The 23,918-nt window shown below is 50.7% G+C and overlaps 1 protein-coding gene across 1 annotated transcript; it reads right to left on the reverse strand.

Moving 5' to 3' along the window:
• Positions 1-781: 781 nt before the first annotated feature.
• LOC144948833 (dedicator of cytokinesis protein 11-like) lies at positions 782-23,576 on the reverse strand. Its single transcript, XM_078878484.1, has 3 exons — positions 23,235-23,576; positions 2,817-2,939; positions 782-964 (listed from the first exon to the last, which is right to left on the reverse strand). Exons 1-3 carry the CDS (start codon positions 23,337-23,339, stop codon positions 782-784), a joined length of 411 nt encoding a protein of 136 aa, XP_078734610.1. The 5' UTR covers positions 23,340-23,576.
• Between the last annotated feature and the right edge of the window lie 342 nt (positions 23,577-23,918).

The following is a 23,918-nucleotide window of genomic DNA, read 5'->3' on the forward strand; positions in this document are numbered from 1 at the left end:
GCTGCTATGAAATTCCACACGACAATGAGCCACTTCGTTGAGAATATCATTTGTGATAGCCAAGTCGCTTCTAAGCCCTATTAAATAGTTCAGCCTTACATGTTCTACTGAACTGGTTAAATGTCTACAAAGAGTCTCGTACACCATGCAGCGGCCGATGGACCGCCGACCGCGAAGCCCTGAGATTTTGACCTCATAGCACTGCCTTCAGCTGATAGCATCAACTGATAGTACTTCTATCAGCTGGTAGTATCAGCTGGTAGCATCAGCTGGTAGCATCAGCTGGAAGTATCAGCGTGGTAGCACTGCCATCAGCTGGTAGTATCAGATGGTAGTATCAGCTGGTACTATCAGCTGGTAGCATCAGCTAGTAGCACTGCTATCAGCTGGTAGTATCAGCTGGTAGCACTGCCATCAGCTGGTAGTACTTCTATCAGCTGGCAGTATCAGCTGGTAGTATCAGCTGGTACTATCAGCTGGTAGCATCAGCTAGTAGCACTGCTATCAGCTGGTAGTATCAGCTGGTAGCACTGCCATCAGATGGTAGTATTTATATCAGCTGGTAGTGTCAGCTGGTAGTATCAGCTGTAAGCATCAGCTAGTAGCACTGCCATCAGCTGGTAATATCAGCTGGTAACAGCAGCGGGTACCATCAGTTAGTAGCACTGCCACCACCTGGTAGTATCAGCTGGAAGTATCAGCTGGTAGCATCAGCTGGTAGCATCAGCTGTTAGCATCAGCTGGTAGCATCAGCCAGTAGCACTGCCATCAGCTGGTAGTATCAGCTGGTAGTATCAGCTGGTAGCATCAGCCGGTAGCACTGCTGACGATGCCGACGTTGGCGTCTCCGCCGCCGCGCCGCTTGTGGCCTCACCTCGCGCACGAGGAGGCTGGTGGCGTCGGCGCCGTCCAGCTCCGGGACGGCGGAACGCAGAGTCCTCCGCTCCCGGGGCTCCGTCGCGGGCTGCGTGGCGACAAGGGGTGGTGGTGGGGGGGTGGTGGGGGGGGTGGTGGAGTGGGGTGGTGGGGGGGGGTGGCGGGGGGGGCGGTGGGTTGGTGGTGGTGGGGGGGTGGTGGGGGTGGGGTGGTGGTGGGGGGGTGGTGGGGTGGGTGGTGGTGTTGGGGGGGTGGTGGGGTGGTGGTGTTGGGGGGGTGGTGGGGTGGGGGTGGTGGGGTGGTGGGGTGGTGGGGGGGTAGTGGGGTGGTGGTGTTGGGGAGGTGGCGGGGGGGCGGTGGGTTGGTGGTGGTGGGGGGGTGGTGGTGTTGGGGGGGTGGTGGGGGGGTGGGGTGGTGGGGTGGTGGTGGGGGGGTGGTGGGGTGGGTGGTGGGGGGGTGTGGGGGGCGGTGGTGGGGGGGTAGTGGGGGGGTCGTGGGGTGGGTGGTGGTGGGGGGGTGGGGGAACGGGGACTTACAGTCAGCAAGCTCCTCTTAACCCTTTCCCCCCCCCCGTTCCGATGAGACACGTGAAACGTCATCAAGTTTTTCTTCCGACACCGTTGCGATAACGTGCACGTCCTAAAGTAAAGTCATTTCTCACATTAACATCACTGGCCCCACCCACTCCGTGTATGACCCTTGGGCTACACCCATTTTAAACCTTTAAAACAGCCTGCCTCAGCAGCTTTTCCCCTCTGTTTTCCTCCCGATGACGACCGCTTGTGTTGCGATCGAAACGTCGTAGTTTCCTGCTATTTCCTTCGAACCTATCTACGTGACTTTACCGAAAGACCCAATGAACGTAAAGTAACTTCGTCGGTTCGTCTTGAGGTCGGTGCGACGTACCGAGCCTCCCCACGAGGCCACGCGGGAGTGAGTGCGGCACGGTTCGGCGCCAGCTAGCGTAGAGTGCGGCGGTCGTGTCGCTGCGGTTCTCTGCGACGAGTAACGACATCTTCAAGAACGACGGCGCTACGACGCCTCTTTGCATGGCAGGCGGTCGAGCCGGTACGCACGAAGCTCCGCCTGTAAGGGGCGACCCTCCCGGTCGGTCACCATCGGCGGTCGGTCGCGAGGTGAGTTGCGAAGCGATTCCCTCTCACCGGCTTCGCTGGCCTCGATGTGTTGGCGAATCTGGTGACATTGCGTTGATGATGATGATGCTCGTTTAAATGTCAATTGTATTGTCAATGAATCTGACGTGGTGATGCTGATGATGCTGCTGATAATCCTGCTGCTGCTGCTGATAATGATGATGGTGATTCTGATGACGATGCTGATGATGATGCTGCTGATGATGATGCTAATAATGCTGATGACATTGCTGATGATGATGATGCTGATGATGATGATACTGATGATGCTGATAATGAGATGCTGATGCTGCCGATACTGATAATGCTGCTAATCCTGCTGCTGCTGATAATGGTGATGGTGATTCTGGTGATGATGCAGATGATGATGCTGCTGATGATGCTAATAATGCTGATGACATTGCTGCTGATTATGATGATGATGCTGATGATGATGCAGCTATATGTGTGTGTGGGGCAGGCTATGGGGAACGGTGGCAAAGCGGTTAGAGCGCTACGCAACGGACCCTGCGACCTGAGTTCGAGTCTCGCTCACGGCCAAGACCAGTGATGATCGTGTGAACCGGTCTTGGGCCTCCTCTATGTCGACCCAGCCTCAAATGAGTACGGGTGCGGTGTGTAACCATCGCCACCCTGGGAAACAAAAGTCGCCCGGGCGTGGTGCTGGCCACCCACTCCTTCGTGTGCCGTGCCGGCCGTCATAGGTGTTGCTACTCGCTGACAGCACTTGCCCCAACAGTCTGCGAAGGCTACACGGGGGATCTGCGCCTTTGCGGGAAGGCTTACCGTGACGTCGTCCTCCGGGAAGAGCACGAGATGCCGCAGCTCCACTCCCTCGGCGGAGTCGCCCAGAGCGCCCACCACCCTCTCCACCACGCCCTCATAGTCCACCAGCTCCACCTGCTGGGCCTGGGGAACAAAGTGGACACCATCAGCGTCTCCGTCAGCGTCACCATCATCGTCACCATCAACACCACCAACAACATCGCCACCATCAACACCACCAACAACACCGCTACCATCATCGTCACCAACAACACTGACACAATCAGCGTCACCATCAACACCACCAACAACAACACGGACACTGCCAGCGTCACCGTCAACACCACCATCACCATCAACACCATCACCATCACCATCAACACCATCAGCATCACCATCAACACCACCAACAACAACACGGACACCTCCAGCGTCACCATCAACGTCACCATCAACACCACCATCAACATAAACACCATCACCATCAACATCACCATCACCATAAACACCATCAGCGTCACCATCAACACCACCATCAACATAAACACCATCACCATCAACACCACCATCACCATAAACACCATCAGCGTCACCATCAACACCACCAACAACAACACCGACACCGCCAGCGTCACCGACAACACGAACAACATCAACACCATCATCGATGGGAGGCCCCAGAGGATCAGCTGGTGGCAGCTGATCCCATATAAGGGCACCGCGGTCCACGCGCATGCACAAAGATTCCCCCGTGTGGCCTCAACAGACTGTTGGGGCAAGCGCTGGACCAGCACCACGCCCGGCCGCCTTTGTCTCTCCAGTGGCGATGTTTTCAAATCGCACCAGGTACTACTTTGAGGCTGAGTCGACCTAGGGGAGGCCCAGGACCGGTTCAAATGATCGTCACCGGTGTTGGTGGCCGTGAACGGGAATCGAACTGGGATCGCCGGGGTTCGTAGCGCTGACCGCCACACTACCGCTGCTACTCGGGCGCTCCTGTGAAGGCCGGCACGGCACACGAGGGGGGGTCGGTGGCCAGCACCACGCCCGGCCGCCTTTGTCTCCCCAGTGACGATGTTTTCACACCGCACCAGGTACTCATTTGAGGGCCGAGTCGACCTAGGGGGAGGCCGGGGATTCGTGGCGCGGCGCAACGCACGCGTGGCGAGCACGCACATTCACCGGACAGCCACCGTGCCGCTGGCACGGTGGTCACCGATGACGCCACGAAATTTCCAGCTGCGGTTTGCGTCCCACACTCGGAACACGCGCGCACGCGTGTCCGCGTGTTCGCAGGGACGCGCACACGCGCTAGTTTCCCAGACTTTTGGGGCAAGTGCTGTTAGCGAGTAAGGCACCGATGAAGGCCGGGCGAGTTTGCCAGAAACCACGGCCGCCCGTCCGCCTTTGTCTCCCCAGCGGCGATGTTTCACACACCGCAGCATGTACTCACTAGGGTGGCCGTGAGCGGGAATCGAACTCGGGGTGGCCGTGGTTCGTAGCGCGGGGCGCTGACCACTGCGCCACTAAAGCTTCCGGGAAAGCATTCGTGTAAACTTTACAAAAGTATTCAATATTTGATTCTAAAAATGCACGATTCGAGTGTGCGTGCGTGTGTGTGTCGTGGACGTCGGAGAGCACTGGACGAATCGCGACATCGCAGCATCAACGTTTTCCAGGCAAAGGATGAAAAATAAAGAGAAGGTTTTAACCCTTTCCGCCCGCCGTACCTTTCTTCATTATTGACAACTTGCATCTCAGCACACAGCAGTTGCCTGCGCAGCGCGACTCACGACCTCCTCTTGATACCAAGATCCAGGATGGTCATCGTGTCTATGCGCCGCTTTCTCGGTGGCAGCCCCAACAGTCTGGAACGCCGTCACCCCTCTGCACATTCGCAGCATCACCTCAATCGCCTCCTTCAAGAGACACTTTAAAACTCACCTTTACAATCACGCGCTTTCGAGCGACTCTGAGCTTGGCTCCGCGCCTCTGAGTTGCGGCAGTTACGTCCGCAAATTTGCGCGCGTTACAAATTGCATTATTATTATTAAGGTGTTCAAACAGCAAACGGATACCTTTTGCAAGGAATCAGAAAATGGCAAAGACATCGAACGCCTTGAGGTCACACTCACGTGCCGAGTCTGACCTTCAATTGAACGTTCAGGATTTTTCCGACCAATACGATTTCACATTCACGCTGCGACCGAACTGACACAAACGCAAACTTTGCTGTGAATGATCTGACCTTGGGAAGCAAAGAGGCAGCCCTGCAATACCCTGCTCACCTCGCTGCCCCAAGACGGTAATTGGCCTACTCTTCCATACTGGCGAGGACGTCGTGGAAGGCGTTGCCACCTGTCCTCGCCACTGGCGGCATTCGCAGCTCCCCCCGTGGCGCTAACAAAGTGAGCTTGATAACAAGAGGCAAAGGTGCCCTGCTGCATTGACCTCGCAAACACGTGGACAACACTGACGGATGAAACGCTACGGACGTTGCAGCGTGGAGACAAAGTGCCACCTGCTTGGGGTGAAAGCCGAGAAGGGGGGAAGAAATGAGGAGCCACGCGCATTTGTTAATACCGCCGTGTGTGTGTGTGTGTCCTTAAACATACTTGCTTATAAAACAGGCGACGTTTCGAGCAATGACCCCCTGTCTTCCTAGCACATAGAGAGGTCAGAGAGGTAGAGTGGATAGAGAGTTGAAAGCGACACTTTTTGCAACGGGGTAGGTGGGAGAGTGTATTCTAGATTTGAAGCTTTCGTGACTGCGAGGATTCATACTCTTAGTTCTTTCGGTAAAGTCACGTAGGTAAAAAATGAAATTAATATTAATAAAAAATAAAACAATAAAATCACGACGTTTCGGAGGAAAGTCTCCGTCATCAGGTGGGACCGTCACAGCCAGATTTGCTGCATCAAGACTTGTGTTGCCTCCGAAACGTCGTGATTTTCTTTTTTCTTTTTATTAATTTTAATTTCATTTTTTACCTACGTGACTTTACCGAAAGAACTAAGAGTAGGGAGAGTGTATGTATGTATGTATGAATGTAAAAACTTATTTCGCTCCGTACGTAGTCAACCGTGCTTATCGGGGGTGCAGGGGAAGGACAACAAACTAAGGGGCCGTCCATAAATGACGTCACGCGATTTGGACGATTTTTTACCCCCCCCTCCCCTTCGTCACACATCGTTAGAAATGTCTGACCCCCCCCCCCCCCAGGTGCGTGACGTCATTTATCGACGGCCCCGAAACACAAAAAGCAGTTCTAAAGAAATGAGTTTTCAGTCGAGATGACTCAAGCGTGCATAGCTCCCAGTGCCTTCCTAACATGGGAAGAGCGTTCCAGACGGCCCGCAGAAGCGCATTGGAAAGCGCCACGCGATGCGGTGAGCCTTTTGGTTTGAGGGCCGGACAAAAGGCCGCTGCTGCTGCTACTGCTGCTGCTGTGAGGGTGACCAGAGTTTGCGTGACGATGGTTTATGTTTCCTGATGAAATCAGCAAGGTGTTTGTGGTTCGTTTGTGGCGAGCGCTTTGCGTGTGTGTGTGATGAGTGGGCGGGTGGGTGAGTGTGTGATGGGTGAGTGAGTGTGTGATGAGTGGGCGGGTGGGTGAGTGTGTAATGAGTGAGTGGGTGAGTGAGTGTGTAATGTGTGAGTGAGTGAGTGTGTGATGGGTGAGTGAGTGAGTGAGTGTGTGATGGGTGAGTGAGTGTGTGATGAGTGGGCGGGTGGGTGAGTGTGTAATGAGTGAGTGGGTGAGTGAGTGTGTAATGAGTGGGCGAGTGAGTGAGTGTGTGAGTGTGTGAGTGTGTGATGAGTGAGTGAGTGTGTGATGAGTGAGTGAGTGTGTAATGAGTGAGTGAGTGAGTGTGTGAGTGAGTGAGTGTGTGATGAGTGGGCGGGTGGGTGAGTGTGTAATGAGTGAGTGGGTGAGTGAGTGTGTGAGTGTGTGAGAGTGTAATGAGTGAGTGGGTGAGTGAGTGTGTGATGAGTGGGCGGGTGGGTGAGTGTGTAATGAGTGAGTGGGTGAGTGAGTGTGTAATGAGTGGGTGAGTGAGTGAGTGTGTAATGAGTGAGTGAGTGTGTGATGAGTGAGTGAGTGTGCAATGAGTGAGTGGGTGAGTAAGTGTGTAATGAGTAGGTGAGTGAGTGTGTGCGTAATGAGTGGGTGAGTGAGTGAGTGTGTAATGAGTGAGTGGGTGAGTGAGTGTGTGAGTGTGTGAGTGTGTAATGAGTGAGTGGGTGAGTGAGTGTGTGAGTGTGTGAGTGTGTAATGAGTGAGTGGGTGAGTGAATGTGTAATGAGTGGGCGAGTGAGTGAGTGTGTAATGAGTGAGTGAGTGTGTGATGAGTGAGTGAGTGTGCAATGAGTGAGTGGGTGAGTAAGTGTGTAATGAGTAGGTGAGTGAGTGAGTGTGTAATGAGTGGGTGAGTGAGTGAGTGTGTAATGAGTGAGTGGGTGTGTAATGAGTGAGTGGGTGAGTGAGTGTGTAATGAGTGGGTGAGTGAGTGAGTGTGTAATGAGTGAGTGAGTGTGTGATGAGTGAGTGAGTGTGCAATGAGTGAGTGGGTGAGTAAGTGTGTAATGAGTAGGTGAGTGAGTGAGTGTGTAATGAGTGGGTGAGTGAGTGAGTGTGTAATGAGTGAGTGGGTGTGTAATGAGTGAGTGGGTGAGTGAGTGTGTAATGAGTGGGTGAGTGAGTGAGTGTGTAATGAGTGAGTGAGTGTGTGATGAGTGAGTGAGTGTGCAATGAGTGAGTGGGTGAGTAAGTGTGTAATGAGTAGGTGAGTGAGTGTGTGCGTAATGAGTGGGTGAGTGAGTGAGTGAGGGTGTGATGAGTGAGTGGGTGAGTGAGGGTGTGATGAGTGAGTGGGTGAGTGAGTGTGTGATGAGTGAGTGAGTGTGTGATGAGTGGGCGGGTGGATGAGTGTGTAATGAGTGAGTGGGTGGGTGAGTGTGTAATGAGTGAGTGAGTGAGTGTGTGATGAGTGGGTGAGTGAGTGTGTGATGGGTGAGTGGGTGTGTAATGAGTGGGTGAGTGAGTGAGTGAGTGTGTGATGAGTGAGTGAGTGTGTGACGAGTGGGTGGGTGGGTGAGTGTGTAATGAGTGAGTGGGTGAGTGTGTAATGAGTGGGTGAGTGGGTGAGTGAGTGAGTGTGTGATGAGTGAGTGAGTGTGTGATGAGTGGGTGGGTGGGTAAGTGTGAAATAAGTGAGTGGGTGAGTGAGTGGTAGGTGAGTGAGTGGTAGGTGAGTGGTAGGTGAGTGAGTGGGTGAGTGGTAAGTGAGTGAGTGGGTGAGTAGGTGAGTGAGTGGTAGGTGAGTCTGTAGGTGAGTGAGTGGTAGGTGAGTGGGTGAGTGAGTAGGTGAGTGAGTGAGTAGGTGAGTGAGTGAGTGAGTGGTAGGTGAGTGAGTGGGTGAGTCGGTAGGTGAGTGAGTGAGTGAGTAGGTGAGTGAGTGAGTGAGTGGTAGGTGAGTGAGTGAGTGGTAGGTGAGTGAGTGGTAGGTGAGTGAGTGAGTGAGTGGTAGGTGAGTAGGTGAGTGAGTAGGTGGGTGAGTGGGTGAGTCGGTAGGTGAGTGAGTGAGTGGTAGGTGAGTGTGTGAGTGAGTAGGTGAGTGAGTGGGTGAGTCGGTAGGTGAGTGAGTGAGTGAGTGGTAGGTGAGTGAGTGAGTGAGTAGGTGAGTGAGTGAGCGGTAGGTGAGTGAGTGAGTGGTAGGTGAGTGAGTAGGTGAGTGAGTGGGTGAGTCGGTAGGTGAGTGAGTGAGTGAGTGGTAGGTGAGTGGGTGAGTGAGTCTGTAGGTGAGTGGGTGAGTCTGTAGGTGAGTGAGTCTGTAGGTGAGTGAATGAGTGGTAGGTGAGTGAGTTTCCACGCATATCTGTGGTGGGGGGGGGTGGTGGTTTCTTCCCGGGGAAGTGCTCCCTGCTCTCGTTGCCACTCCGTTTCCCTCCGCAATCACGTGGGGCCCGAACAGGAAACCCTCGGTACAGTGAGCCCCTTCAATACGTTTACATTCAATTTAACGGCTCATAATCCATATTTACCGTACATGCAATACATTGTTGATTTGAGGGAGGGGGGGGTTGGTAGGTGGTGGGGTTTATTTTTAAATCCTTTATATTAAGTTCGCTTGCTTGCTTGCCTGCGCGCTTACGACCGTGCAAATATTTCGGTCGTTTTTTAACCCACTTTATCGTGATCCAATCGAGCTGACATTTTGCACACAGACTCGTTGTGCATGACAATTTATTTTCGTGAAACATTTTTTCCTAAATTTTCCACTTTTTAGGAAAAACATTTTTTCATATTTAATTAAAAATACCAATGTGATAAAAATGAAACTCTTACTCAAGAAAAACAGAAATGAATAATACAATAAAACCGATGCCACGCATATAAAGGATTTATAGTAAAAAACTTTGTTTTTACGGGTTAATTTTTTCGGAATCAAAATATTTATACCGGCAGGAGGAATCCGAAGATCTATAAAGGGCTTTGGTGTCACAGATGTCCGTTAGAGGCCACGGGATCAGAACGTTGCCAACAACAAACACGACAGCGGTTGCGAAGCGCAAGAGAGTTAAACAAATCACCCAAACGCAAACAAATGCAACACTAAACCACCCCTATCCTAGCCCCACTGACATATTAACTTTATTTTGTTTCAAATAAAAAATTAACCCGTAAAAACAAAGTTTTTCACTATAAATCCTTTATATGCGTGGCGGCTAGAGTCCTCTCGTCCTTTGGCTTGAGATGGCTGCTACCTATGGGTCAGATGATTGCCTGCCACCATTAAGCAATTGGTAATTAAATATAATTTATTTTTTCCTAAAAAGTGTCAAATTTTGGAGAAAAAAAATTTCACGAAAATAAATTGTCACGCACAACGAGTCTGTGTGCAAAATGTCAGCTCGATTGGATCACGGGAAGTGGGTTAAAAAACGACCGAAAGATTTGCACGGTCGTAAGCGCGCAAGCAAGCAAGCAAGTGAACTTAATATAAAGGATTTAATAATATAGAGCGGCGCCTAAGAGACAAACAGATCTAAAATTGATCAAGCTTTTCCATCGATGCTCCTGCCATTCTGATTATTTCGCCAGGATATTCCTCCCCACCTCCGATTAGGGGCCGTCCATAAATGACGTCACGCGATTTTGGACGATGTTTGAGCCCCCCCCCTCCCTTCGTCACACGGCGTCACAAAAAGTCAGACCCCCCCCCCTCAAATATGACGTCACAAAGCTCTGCCCTCCCCCCCCAAATAAAAGATGCTTCAAATCGCTTTAAACTATTGTCATTGTAGTGCGTATTTAATGTGGCGCTGCACTCTTATGTGGTAGGAGAAAACATTTATAGGTTCGTGACGTCATTTATGGACGGCCCCTTAGCACGGTTGGCTACGTACGGTGCGAAAGAAGTTCAAACGTGCATACGCACGAGTCTTTAGGGAATGTAATAAACCCTTACGAATACACACATGGTCATGGCATTGTATTGTTACAGTACAATTTAAAAAACTGATTATTGTTGATTGTGAGAAGCGGAACGTGGTTCACTCCGAGTGATAATAAAAGCGGTGATTTTGCTTATTTAATTCTTTTTAACACGATAATAAGTTTGTGTTAAGATGGTAAAACACCAAACTGAAACCTTGTACAAGGAGTCATGTCTGCATTAACCACAATACTTGTGGTCAGAATGCAAACAAAATACATACTCTGATAATAAATGCATTATCCTTGAAACTGATTGGTCCACACCAGAGACAGCTTTCTTTTGAGCCTCGTCTCAAACGGTGTTAGACCAGAGGACGCCAAAAGGCGTACACAGCACAAAGACAATGCCACTATCAGAGTAATGAGAGCTCGGGGTAGAGCAGCTACATCATGGGAACTCCTTTGCCAGTACCAAAATATGATAATAGGTTTTTCCCTTTTTTTCTGGCAACAAAACAGTTGTGTTAAAATGTTAAAACACCAAACTGAAACCTTTTACAAGGAATCATGTCTGCATTAACACGTTGGCTTTCGCGACAAATATTAACCATAACAGAGGGGTTTTTTTGGCGGGTTAGTATCGCGTCAATATAAATGTGTCGTTAAACCCGCCACCACCCGACGCAGCCAATCAGTGAGGTTTGTCGCGTAAACAGAACGCGTCAATTCGTTACTAGTACAGCACCACCGGTTGTGCGTTGGAGAGATAATCTTGTACTCGAATTGCAAATGTTGTGGATTTACTCTCCAACACACCGGTGGTGCTGTACTAGTGACGAATTGGCACTTTCTGTTTACGTGACAAACCTTACTAATCGGCTGTGTCGGGTGGTGGCGGGTTTAACGACACATTCATATTTACGCGATCTAACCCGCCAAAAAAAACCTCTATGATGGTTAATTCATTATATTTCTACTTTTAGCTCTGCTGCAGCACCTTGTGACCCTTTCCGGGTGATGGACGCTTCCAAATGACGAGTTACTATTTATTATTCATTTGCAACGTGCACAGTTTCGTGACGACAAAAAAACACAAAACAAGAATAGCTCCAATTTAAAGCTTTCGTGACTGCAGGGATTCACCGAAAGAGCCAAGAAGATAAGAATAGCTTTTTACCCTTTCTGGCAATAAAGGATAAAGCCTATTATTATTTTCATACTTTTGACACTGGCACAAGAAAAGGTCCCACACATTTCACCCCTTTGCGACTCTGGGGGGGTGCCCAGGGCTAGTGACTGCCGTCCTGACGTGCCGAGCCACCCATGGAGGTTATTGAAAGTTGAGGTGAGGGGGAGGTTGACATGCAGCGATGGTTACATTCCACACTTCAGGAAAACCCCGTTCTTTCGTGCATGGGGGGGGTCCCTGCTCTGAGCTCAGAGCCTCGCTCCAGGATCTCAAGTCCGTCGGCCCTTCTCCCAGCTTCGTTGTCAACAAGCGTAAACCATCAATCACGTGACCGCCGGTCATCCTCGCAGCGGGTTTTGGCGATCGATCGAACAAAATGAGGGTCGCCGCGTCGCGCGCTTTCAGACGCGCTTCTGCGGCCGTCTGGAAAGCTCTGCCGATGTTAGGCTCGTCGGATTTCCTGTCGAAATCAACATTCTGACTCCCTCCTCAGGCCCGGCTACACAGATGGGAGCAGCCTGCGGTGGCTAGGAGATGTTAACTCCCTCGCCTGGTATGCAGGAGGTCGTGGGTTCGATTCGAACCCTGACGCCTGCTGTGTATTTGGAGTCTGCGTGCTTCTCCCGCCCCTCCGGGGAGGGAAAGTGTCTGACGCCGATTGGATTGAAGAAAGCCACGGGCCTAGGCTATGGTGGATAGGAGATGTGAACTACCTCGCCTGGTATGCAAGAGGTCGTGCGTTCTATCCAGATCCTGACAATTTGGAGTTTGCGTGTCTCCCTCCTCCGTGATCGCGTGGATTTGTTCCTCCGGGTTATTCTGGCTTTTCCCTCCACATTTAGAATCAACTTCATGCGTTCAGAGTATTTGGGCTGCTTACACATTTCCACACGACGATAAGCCACTTCACTGAGCTATCATTTGTGATCGCCAGGTCGCTTGTGAAAGACAGCTAGCTATTCAGCTCAAGTTGGCCTTACCTGGTCAAATAAACAAAGTTTTTTTTTTATGAAAGAGTTTAAACTTGGTGGTGAATTTGACGCTGCTACTGCTTTCGCGAGGATGCAATTCCACAACGATTTGTAAAGCAGCCACGGAGGTAGCGGCGCTCTCTGTGAGTCGAGTCGAGGGACGAGCTCCTGAGTTGGTGTCTCGTGGGGGTTGACTGAGGCCCGTGGTTGGAGGAGGACCGACAGATTCACGTGGAAGGCCGTGGATTCCAGCGCAGAGATGACGGGACGGCCGTATTGAACACTCGGTGACGCATAGCTTTCGATTTAAAGCTTTCGTGACTGTAGGGATTCATATTCTTCGTTCTTTCGGTAAAGTCACGTAGAAGGGAAATAATAAAATAATACAAATTAAACATAATATGATAAAATTCTCACGACGTTTCGGCCACAACGCAAGCAGCCGTCCTGTTCTTCACCTGAGGACGGCTGCTTGCGTTGTGGCCGAAACGTCGTGGGAATTTTTGCTGTTCCCGAAAGTATAGATCTCAATGTTTCGGCCGACACGCCTTGCTCAGGAAATGTTTGAGGTTCGCAGCCTTTTTGGAAGTGATGTCACATTATAAAACTAAACTTTTTCTATTTTTCCGGGTAAGGCTCCACTGAGCTATGTAGCTCTTTTTCAGAAGCGACCTGGCCACAAGCGATCGCTCATCGAAGTGGCTTATCATGGTGTGGACATTTATCGAAGCCAAAAATACCCTAAACGCACGTTGCTAAACTTGGAGGGAAAAACCGGAGGACCCAGAAAAAAATCCACACGACCACAAGTAGAGAGACACGCAAACTCCAAATATAGAGCAGGCGTTTGGGTCGGGATCAAACCCACGACCTCCTGCATACAAGGCGAGGGAGATAACATCTCCTAACCACCATCCACAAATCCGTCCCAGCCCCCCCCACCGACCCACTGGCACCGTGTCACGCTATCCTGACACATCAGGCAGCCGGTCTCTCCCCCAACCCCCAACAAATTCGCGGAACGTCTTGTTGGAAACCACGTGGGCTGGCTGTGTGTGTGTGATGGCTTTTTTTTTGCCGGCGGCGTTATCGCATTTTGAGGGGAGCCCAGGTGTTTCCTCCAGCGCCGACCGCCCCACACTCTCACTGTAACTGTGTGACTACGCGAGTAACCGCACCGTTACCGGGAAGCAAGAGGCCCATTTGCTGGCACACGAAGTAAGAGCCAAGAGCCGAAGCGGAGGGTCTGGGAAAGGGATTTTTTGGGGATTTCGATCGAGAGAGTGACCGGGAGGGGTGCGGGGAGGGAAAGTGTCTGGCACCGATTCGATTGGAGAAAGCCACGGGCTATGGTGGATAGGAGATGTGAACTACCTCGCCTGGTATGCAAGAGGTCGTGGGTTCTATCCCGACCCTGACAATTTGGAGTTTGCGTGTCTCCCTCCTCCGTGATCGCGTGGATTTGTTCCTCCGGGTTCCTCTGGCTTTTCCCTCCACATTTAGACTCAACATCATGCGTTTAGAGTATTTTGGCTGCTATAAATTTCCACACGAAAGAACCAAGAATATAAGATGATACGCCACTTCGTTAAGCTATCCTTTGTGGTCAGGTCGCTTCTGAAAAAAAGCAACATATCTTTCGGTAAAGTCACGTGACTTTACCGAAAGAACCAAAGAGTATGGATTCCTGCAGTCACGAAAACTTCAAATCTAAAAAAAAAACGTAGTTTAGGGCATTTACTCATCAATTGCAATGCCATAGGCTCGTGATGTTTGAACCACACGTGTATTCGTCAATGCTTTCCGCATCGCTGTGATGCTATGACTGCACTTGGAGTATTTGGCATGATAAGATAGAAGCCGCTTCGTTGAGCGATGATTTGTGATAGCCAGATCGCTTCTGACAAAAGAACGTCATCCCCTTGTCGTGACGATTGACGCTTTTTGTCCTCTGCCAACGGAGAGCTGAATGTCTATTCAAACGAACTTACAAACAACAAAAAAACGCCTGTTTGTACTTCCTTACAGCTGTTGTCATATCGAGGACAGAGGCACGCAGTTCCTGCCTGTACGTAGGATGAACTGCTATCGCAACGTGCGTAGCCAACCGTGCCAATCGGAGGCGCGAAATACCTCGCCGCACCCGACAGAGCTCGAGAGTGAACCGGCCAGGGCAGATCACGATCCAGCCCTCACCGATTCGCTCCGGTCGCTCGCTGTTTACACAACGCACCGGACACTTAATTGAGGCCGAGTCGACCCAGGGGAGTGCCCAGGACCAGTTCCAGATAATCGTCATTCGTGTTGACCGTGAGCGGGAATCGAATTCGCGTCGCCGGACAGTACTGTTACTCGTTGTGTGAACTTCATTGATTCCTACAGCCACATCAAGGACTCCCCCCCCCCCCAAATTGTAAAATTGTAGCTCCAGCCAGTGTCTCTATAACCGGTCTTGGGCCTCCCCTAGGTCGACTCAGCCGCAAATGAGTACCTGGTGTGGTGTGTAAACATTGTCAATGGGAAGACAAAGGCGGCTGGGCGTGGTGCTGGCCACCCACCCCCTCGTGTGCCGTGCCAGCCTTCATAGGTGCTCGCTAACACCACTTGCCCCAACATCCTGTGAAGGCTATATGGGTGATCGTTGCGTGAAGTGGTGGTGCTGTCGTTAGCACACTGCACTACCGAAACCGAGCGTGCCCGAGTTAGATTCCGACTCACGACCAATAACAGTGGCGAATATTAGAAACGGTTCTGGGCCTCCCCTAGGTCAACTCAGACTTAAACGAGTACCTGGTGCAATGTATACATTATCACTGGGGAGACAAAGGCGTACGGGCGTAGTGTTGGCAACCCACCCCCTCGTGTGCCGTGCCGACCTTTATAGGTGCTTGCTAACAGCACTTGCCCCAACAGTCTGTTAAGGCTACACGGGGGACCTTTGAGTGGCTTCCTGATGCACAAGGTTTTTTGGAGGTCAGTTCGTTGTCTTTCCACATTCATATTTACGCGATATAACCCCCTCCAAAAAAACTCGATTATGGATAATGTTGGTCGCGAAAGCCTATGTGCTAAATTACAGCCGACTGGTTAGCGGACTGAAATACGTACCCGGCAACTTGGGTTCGATTCCTGGCCATGGTCAAAATCAGCAGCGAGAATTATCTGAACTGACCCTGGGTCTCGCCCTAGGATGAAGCAGCCTCAAAAAAAATTTGTCCCGGGTACGAGGGTTAAAGGTCAGCGCTGGGGAGACAAAGGCGGCCGGGCAGGCGTAGTTGTCTATCGACACCGGCGTGCTGTGGAGGCCACGCTGGCTTTAACAGGCACTGCCTGTGTGAGCACTTGCCGCAGCAGTCTGTGTGTGTGTGTACAGCATACAGACTAATGCCATGTAAGGTTTGTATGGATGTATGTTAAACGTATTTCGCAGCGTACGTAGCCAACCGTGCTAATCGGAGTTGCGGGGGAAGGACAAGAAACTGAACCCCGAAAGGCAGTTCTAAAGAAATGCCTTTTCAATCTGGACGATTTCATAGTGCGTAAGGCTCCCTGTGGCATCCTAACATCGGCAGAGCTTTCCAGACGGCCGCAGAAGCGCGTCTGAAAGCGCGCGATGCGGCGACCGTCATTTTGTTCGATCGATCGCCAAAACCCGCTGCGAGGATGACCGGCGTTCGCGTGATTGATGTTTTACGCTCGTTGACAACGAAGCTGGGAAAAGGGCCGACCGACTTCAGATCCTGGAGCAGAGGAAAATGCGAGGATCTGAGCTCAGAGCAGGGACCCCCCCCCCCATGCACGAAAGAACGGGTTTTTCCTGAAGTGTGGAATGTAAACATCGCTGCATGTCAACCTCCCCCTCACCTCAACTTTCAATATCCTTTATAATAGAGGATTTTTTTGGGGTTAGATTGTGTAAGTATAGATGTGTTGTTAAACCCGCCACCACCCAACGCAGCCAATCAGTAAGGTAAACAGAACGTGCCAATTCGTTACTGGTGCATCACATCGGTGTGTTGGACAGTAAACCCACAACATTGCTGAACTAGTTCCGAATTGCCACTTTCTGTTTACGTGACAAAGCTTACAGATTGGCTGTGTCGGGTGGTGGCGGGTTTAACGACACATTCAAATTACTCGATGTGACCCAAAAAAAAACCTCTCATGGATATTGGTCGCGAGAGCCAACGTTTCAATGCCCTATCTACAAATGTCTGCAAAACTAGATTCCGTTTCTACCAATAGTTATGTTTCCTCGTTCTCCCCCTCAAAGGGCGAACATTTGTGAATAGCCAATCGTCAACTTCCTCAATGCCTCTCCGTGTACCCACTGCATGGCTATCACGTCTTGAATCAAGTCCGTTTGTATTCTCTTTCCCCCCAAATTATAATTGTATTTCCCTTCTTTTCGCGCGGAACCTTTTTCACGGTTTTGTACGGTGAAATCTTGAGTCTCGCGTCTTTATAAGTGCAGCCTGTTCTATAACGCGGTGTATGCGTTCCTGAAAAAAACGCGTTATGGGAGAATTTCATTATAATAAATGATGTAAAGCAGAGTCTGCGATAACGCGTGAGATGCGTACGCAGGTCGAACATAGACTGAGGCGCCGTGGATAGCATCTAGAAGCATCCAGCAGCATCCCAATGTCTTGTGTGACGATGCTACCCCAAGGTAGCCGTTACGACCGCTTAATCCGACTCGCGCGACGTCGTTCCGTTCGCTCGATCGCGTTACACCCGATTCGCAGTCCGCGTTATGTAAAAAGCAACGTGTTTCCGAACACATTCGTCGCGTTATATCCAATTCGCGTTATGAAAGCCGCACGAATTGTAGCAGAACTGACTGCACTGTATATCGTCTTCCTCAACCAGTAGTTTCAGCCAATTTGCCGTTTCCTCGATAACCTTGAATGCTCCTTCTTGGTTCTTTCGGTAATATAAATAAAACATAATAAAATAATTCTCACGACGTTTCGGCCACAACGCAAGCAGCCATCCTCAGGTGAAGAACAGGTCTGTCGGAAAGACAGCGTCCGACAGACCTGTTCTTCACCTGAGGACGGCTGCTTGCATTGTGACCGAAACGTCGTGAGAATTGTATTTTATTATGTTTTTTTAAATTTAATTATTTCCCTTCTACGTGACTTTACCGAAAGAACCAAGAAGATGAATCCCTGCAGTCACGAAAGCTTTAAATCGAAATTTAACCTTGAATGCACTAATCCATTACTAAAAAAAAACCTAACGTCTGTTTCACCGGTTTTTTTACCGTGCGAATAAAGTCTATTTTAAGATCACCATTTGGGGCTCCTCCACGTACATGCCCCAGATGCCTTCTTTAAACAATAACAATGTACTTGTTCTTTAATTTTATGGCTGTGATTTCAAAAAAAAAAAAGATGCTCATCTCTCTCTTTTCTCATTCCAGTTACAAACGTTGCCAATTATATTCGCTTTCCGACAGCCCTGTTCTTCACCTGAGGACGGCTGCTTGCATCGTGGCCGAAACGTCGTGAGAATTGTATTTTATTATGTTTTATTTTTATTATTTTATTATTTCCCTTCTACGTGACTTTATCGAAAGAACCAAGAAGATGAATTGTATTCTTGTCCCTGCAAGTCATAAAGTACATTAAAGCTCGGATCATAGTGGATATTCTTTATGGGTTACCATTAAGACAGACAGACAAATCGAGCGACGGAGCTAGTGTATCATAAATGCTTTAAACCTCGGTGGGAAATGCGTGAACATTTTTTAAATCCCAGAATTTTAGTGTAACTTCATCTCCGGGGTGCCGTTCAAATCGTGCGGCTGGCACGTCTGTGACAAAGCATTGCTCACGAGTCACAAAGAGGCACGGGCTGCCGTCCGCTCACACGAAGGGCGCATTCGTCAAATACCTGCAATGCGAAGTTTGCAGTGATATCACTTTTCCACTGTTCGCTATCAGATTTCACCATCTGACGATTGTCACGGAATCAGTTTCCTGTAGCTTTTCATTTGTAAGTGAACCTGGCATTTGTGTTGACCTGATTGTGTGCTGTGCTGTTTCTCTTTTAACTAGCGCCAATAAGGATGCTTTTTTTTTTACAATTTATTCTTCCGCATTTCACACAACCTGCCCATCGAGTCCTCTAATCATTACAACTTTACAATCTGTGTAAAAATGCAACTCGCGTGCTGTGTCAGGTACACATTAAGCAACCAAATGTTTCACTGAACTCCAAAAAATGTTATGCTGCATAAACCACCACGCCATCAATTCCTCCGAAACGCATTTTTCACTCCGCCAACGAAACGGACGACAGCTTTTTGCGCGTAACTCTCAGGAATCATTTTTCTATTTAAAGCTTTCGTGACTGCAGGGATTCATCTTCTTCTTGGTTCTTTCGGTAAAGTCACGTAGAAGGGAAGTAATAAAATAATAAAAATTAAACATAATAAAATAATTCTCACGACGTTTCGGCAACAACGCAGGAATCAGTCCGTCAGTCGGGGAAAAAAAACCGAGCTGAGCAATGGTAATCGCGATAGACAAATACACGCTGAGAAACCCGCGATGATATATTTCCACGCGTCGCCCGTGCCCAGCGGTGGCGCGTTCGTACGCTCTCCGTCGCAGAGGTTTCTCAGTTCGAATCCGGCGGTGGCCCCTGATTAATACCGCGCTGCGCGCCGTCCCAAAATGTACGCGCCGCATGCTGCACAACGGACATTCGGGATCGCCCGGTATGATGTTGCCAGAGCGGCCCGGCCATTGCGTGCAGGGGGTCAGAGTTCACAGTGGCCAAATTGCACAGGGAGCAATTGTTGCTTCATTGCCGTGAAGGTTTGGAGAGGCCACTCCTGAACAGAGTCACGAGACTCGATGACGCTTCCCTGTGCAAAGCAGCGTTAATAATAATGATGAGAACATAAACCCAGGTGCTCCGTCCCAACGTGTCACCACTGGACTGACAGACCACAACGGCTCACAGTTCTCCAATCTCCCTCCAACCGCAATGGTACAACAACAAAATGAAAACGAATGGATTCAGCCCGATCCCATACAACTCATCTCTACTGGGAAGACCACTCTGCCCACTGCATTAGCCGCCTCAATTATTCATCACGCCTCTATTTTTATACTCTTGGCTCCGTGTGGCTGCGCGACGCTACCCAGCTTGAAAAAAAACCCGCGACTTTCTATCCGCGAGCGCCGATTCTCTGCGGGCGGGTAACCTTTAACGCGAGCGCAGGAAAACCCAACGGGGGAGGACACGACCTCCGGTGCGTCCAGTGCGTTTGAACGGTTGGCTACATACAATGGGAAATAAGTTCAACAGGCGTACATACAATGACACGGAAAGCTGCCATCCAGACAATCAGAGGAGGACCCGGAATATTTGCCGATCCTAGCCAAGGTGGCGCAACGAGTAACGCTCGTGCCTCACAGCAAAGAGGGCCATTGTTTGATTGGCAACGCGGGTGCCCTTCTGTGTGGTGTTTAAATGTTCTCCAGTTTCCTTCCATTGCTTAAAAAATATATAATTTACATTCCTTGCATATGGCAGCAGTATGTTCGGGAGCTAAGTACCAATGTCGAGGTCTGCTAGCCATGACGAGGGCACTTCAGGAGAAAGTTTGTGAAGATTTGCTATTCCTCCTCCATTGAAGGAGCGTACACTGCAGGGTGGCCCAGATGTTTTGTGACCGCCATTTAATTCTCTAAAACGTAATCTTTGTTTTTTTATTTAATCAAAGGTTTATTTAAAACAGAAATGAATATGCAAAGGAAAAACATGTCAGGGGTCAATTCATCAGGGGGTCAGAGGACATCTGGACCACCCTGTCCGGCGGTTTACGACACGCTCCACAGTTTGGGTTGCATGGTTTCGGTGGCACCATGGACGCATAGATGACGGCGTTAGCTGCGTTTAAGTGTGACACGAAAACGCGTCACAGGCGGGCCACTAGAAGCCTACCGCTAGAAGCCTACCGCTAGAGGCCTACCTCTAGAAGCCGACCGCTAGAAGCCGACCGCTAGAAGTCTACCGCTAGAAGCCTACCGCTAGAAGCCTACCGCCAGAAGCCTACCGCCAGTAGCCTACCGCTAGAAGCCGACCGCTAGAAGCCTACTGCTAGAAGTCTACCGCTAGAGGCCTACCGCTAGAAGCCGACCGCCAGAAGCCTACCGCCAGAAGCCTACCGCCAGAGGCCTACCGCCAGAGGCCTACCGCCAGACGCCTACCGCCAGAGGCCTACCGCCAGAGGCCTACCGCCAGAGGCCTACCGCCAGACGCCTACCGCTAGAGGCCTACCGCCAGAGGCCTACCGCCAGAGGTCTACCGCTAGAAGCCTACCGCTAAAAGCCTACCGCTAGAGGCCTACTGCTAGAGGACTACCGCTAGAGGACTACCGCTAGAGGCCTACCGCTAGAGGCCTACCGCTAGAGGCCTACCGCTAGAAGCCTACCGTTAGAGGCCTACCGCTAGAGGACTACCACTAGAGGCCTACCGCTAAAGGCCTACTGTTAGAGGCCTACCGCTAAAGGCCTAACGCTAGAGGCCTACCGCTAGAGGTCTACCGCTAGAGGTCTACCGCTAGAGGCCTACCGCTAGAAGTCTACCACTAGAAGCCTACTGCTAGAATTCTAGATTTGAAGCTTTCGTGACTGCAAGGATTCATACTCTTTGGTTTTTTCGTTTCAGTCATGTAGGTAAAAAATAAAATAAAATAAATGCCTACCGCTAGAAGTTTACCATCTCGCACCCATCGGCCCCTGCCGCTAAAATATTGACTCGTGGTCCGCGTGAGAAGCACGCACACTTCATGCGTGTGGCATGACATGCCGCTAACACGGAAGGTGGCCCATGGTCGAGACTAACTATGAGGAGGCCACTGGGAGCTATGCACTTTTTAAGTCGAAATTGAAAACTCGTTTCTTCAGAAATTCTTTTTTGTACTTAGTTTGTTGTCCTTCCCCTGCACCTCCGATTAGCACATTTGGTTACGTACGGTGCAAAATAAATTCAACATACATACAAACAGACTGCAGTATTATCCCAATTGAGTAATCTTGGAATTTGGAAATATTTGGACCATTATGCGGCTTGTTAGTTTCGAAACAGATGACGCGCGATATTTTCTCGTTCAACACACGCAGGGTAATAACCAAGGCGGCCCGACGGGTTCGAGCCATGGACCTCTGTGACGAGCGGTGAGCGTGCTTCCGCTTGGGCCGTGCCGGTTACCTGTACCTCGGGGTAGCAACCCACGGGAGAATGCCAACTCCAGATAAGCGTGCGGCCTGAACTCCTTTTCACCTGTTAATCGTCACCAGCCCTCTCACTCCACCACAGCCACACACGCAACCACACTCTCAAACATATACATGCAAACAAAGGTCCCCCGTATAGCTTTGACAGACTGTTGGGGCAAGTGCTGTTAGCGAGCACCTATGAAGCCCAGCACAGCACACAAGCGGGTGGGTATCTCTCCAGTGGCGATGTTTGCACACTGCACCGGGTACTGATTTGAGGCTGAGTCGACCTAGGGGAGGCAGGCCCAGGACCGGTTCAGATAATCGTCACTGGTGTTGCCCGTGAGTGGGAATCGAACCCGGGTCGCCAGTTTCGTAGTGTAGCGCACTAACCGCTACACCACCGCTCAAACAACACACACACACACACCGCTAAATTGTAATCTCCTCTCTAACAGATACGGCACAGAAAGTGTTGTTACATTATATATATACCGTGCAGCAGTGCGCCCCAGCGGCAGGCGATCTATTTAGCTTTGGAAAGAACTTCAGGGAGAACCTGGAGAAAACCAATGCAGAACTGGGGGAGAGGATACAAAATCCACCCTGAAAAGTGTCAGTATCAGGAATCGAACCCAGGACCTTCTGGCTGCGAGGCACGGGCGTCACCATTGCGTCAGCCTGCCCGCCCAAATGTAAAAAAAACATTCCGTCGTTTGTATTTTGTTCATGACGTGCCCTCTCCCCCCTTGATATATCTACGTCACTCTCCTGCCGCAATGAGTTTGGAAGCTCCCGGTTGCTTACCCCAATGCTGCCATGAAATTCTTAGCTCCCTCGACGAACTCAAGAGTAAAAATGTGTCCAGGTATACGGCATAGTCCGTGCAAATTGCACCTCGCGATCGCTGGGGGGTCCACAGCCAGGCGGTAATCCGGCGCTACCGGCAATCGCCCATGCTCTGCCGTCCTCTACGTATGTGCCCGAACCTCCTCTGTATTTGGGGGGGGGGGGTCGTAGAATGGCACGAGGACCCCCGGCACGGCCGCTTGCAGTCCCCCACGGGGGGCTCGACTCGGTGTACTCACGTCCCGAGTGGAACTCTGGAGTACTCGGGGTGTCCTCACGTCGGAGCGTGAGACGGTGGACTTACAGAACTCCGGTACTCACATCAGAGCGTGACTCTGTGTCGTAGAGGAGCGGAACCCAGTGTACTCACGGAACAACTCAGTGTACCCACGGAACGCAGTGACCGCACGTTGGAACGGAACTCAGTGTACTCATGGAACAACTCAGTGTACCCACAAAACTGAGTGTACTCACGTTGGAGCAGAAGTCAGTGTACTCACGGAACAACTCAGTGTACCCACGGAACGCAGTGACCGCACGTTGGAACAGAACTCAGTGTACTCATGGAACAACTCAGTGTACCCACAAAACTGAGTGTACTCACGTTGGAGCAGAAGTCAGTGTACTCACGGAACAACTCAGTTTACCCACGAAACAACTCATTGTACTCACGTCGGAGTGGAACTCAATGTCCTCACGGAACAACTCAGTGTACTCACGTTGGAGCGGAAACTCAGTGTACTCACGTCGGAGCTGAGCACCACGGAGGGCACGACGGCGTCGCGGCGGAGCGACATGCGGTCCCTGTGCCCCGTGAAGGAGGCGTCCCTCTTCACTCGCCGGCTGGACATCGCTCGCGTCTCCCAAGCGCGTCTCCCACACGCTCGTGCCTCTCGCCAACTCACAAACAACGCTCCTGCTCCTGCTGCTGCTGGGGCTTGGCTGGGTTTCCACGGCTTGCTCGCGTGTTTTTATTGTCTTTCATAAACCGGGTTTTCGTTAGTTCTTTTTTGTTGGTAGGGGGGGAGAGGGGGCTGGGGTTTGGTTCGTTCGCTTTTGGTTTGTTCACCCCCCCCCTCCGCCCCCTCCGCCCCCTCCGCCCCCTCCGCCCCCTCCGCCCCCCGGTTACTGAGGGGTTGGCGCAAGAATCGCCGCAGCCGCCGCCGTCCGAAACTGAAAGTTTGCAACGGGAAAGAAAAACAAAAACAAAGGCGCGTTGTTACGATGACCATCTCAAACGGGCAGTCACACACGGGGGCTGTAAAGGTCGAAGGGCAGCCCTCGTCGCAGTGGCTTGCTCACGACGCTGCTGGCAGAAGGACCTCCGCTCGGGCGTATTCTAAACGAAACTTTTATTTTTTACTTTAACCAGGTAGGGCCCCCCGCTAAGTTGTGTAGCTCTTTTTCAGAAGCGACCTGGCTACCACAAG

This window comes from Lampetra fluviatilis, chromosome 51 (assembly GCF_964198595.1).
Source record: "Lampetra fluviatilis chromosome 51, kcLamFluv1.1, whole genome shotgun sequence".
In the NCBI taxonomy this organism is placed as follows: domain Eukaryota; kingdom Metazoa; phylum Chordata; class Hyperoartia; order Petromyzontiformes; family Petromyzontidae; genus Lampetra; species Lampetra fluviatilis.

Excerpts from the sequence above, each read along its gene's own strand:
- LOC144948833 (XM_078878484.1), bottom strand. The coding sequence starts at position 23,339 with ATGTCCAGCCGGCGAGTGAAGAGGGACGCCTCCTTCACGGGGCACAGG. Across the intron at positions 2,940-23,234 it reads CCGTGGTGCTCAGCTCCGAC|GCCCAGCAGGTGGAGCTGGT; the intron begins GTGAGTACACTG and ends TTTGTTCCCCAG. Across the intron at positions 965-2,816 it reads TCCCGGAGGACGACGTCACG|CCCGCGACGGAGCCCCGGGA; the intron begins GTAAGCCTTCCC and ends GTCGCCACGCAG.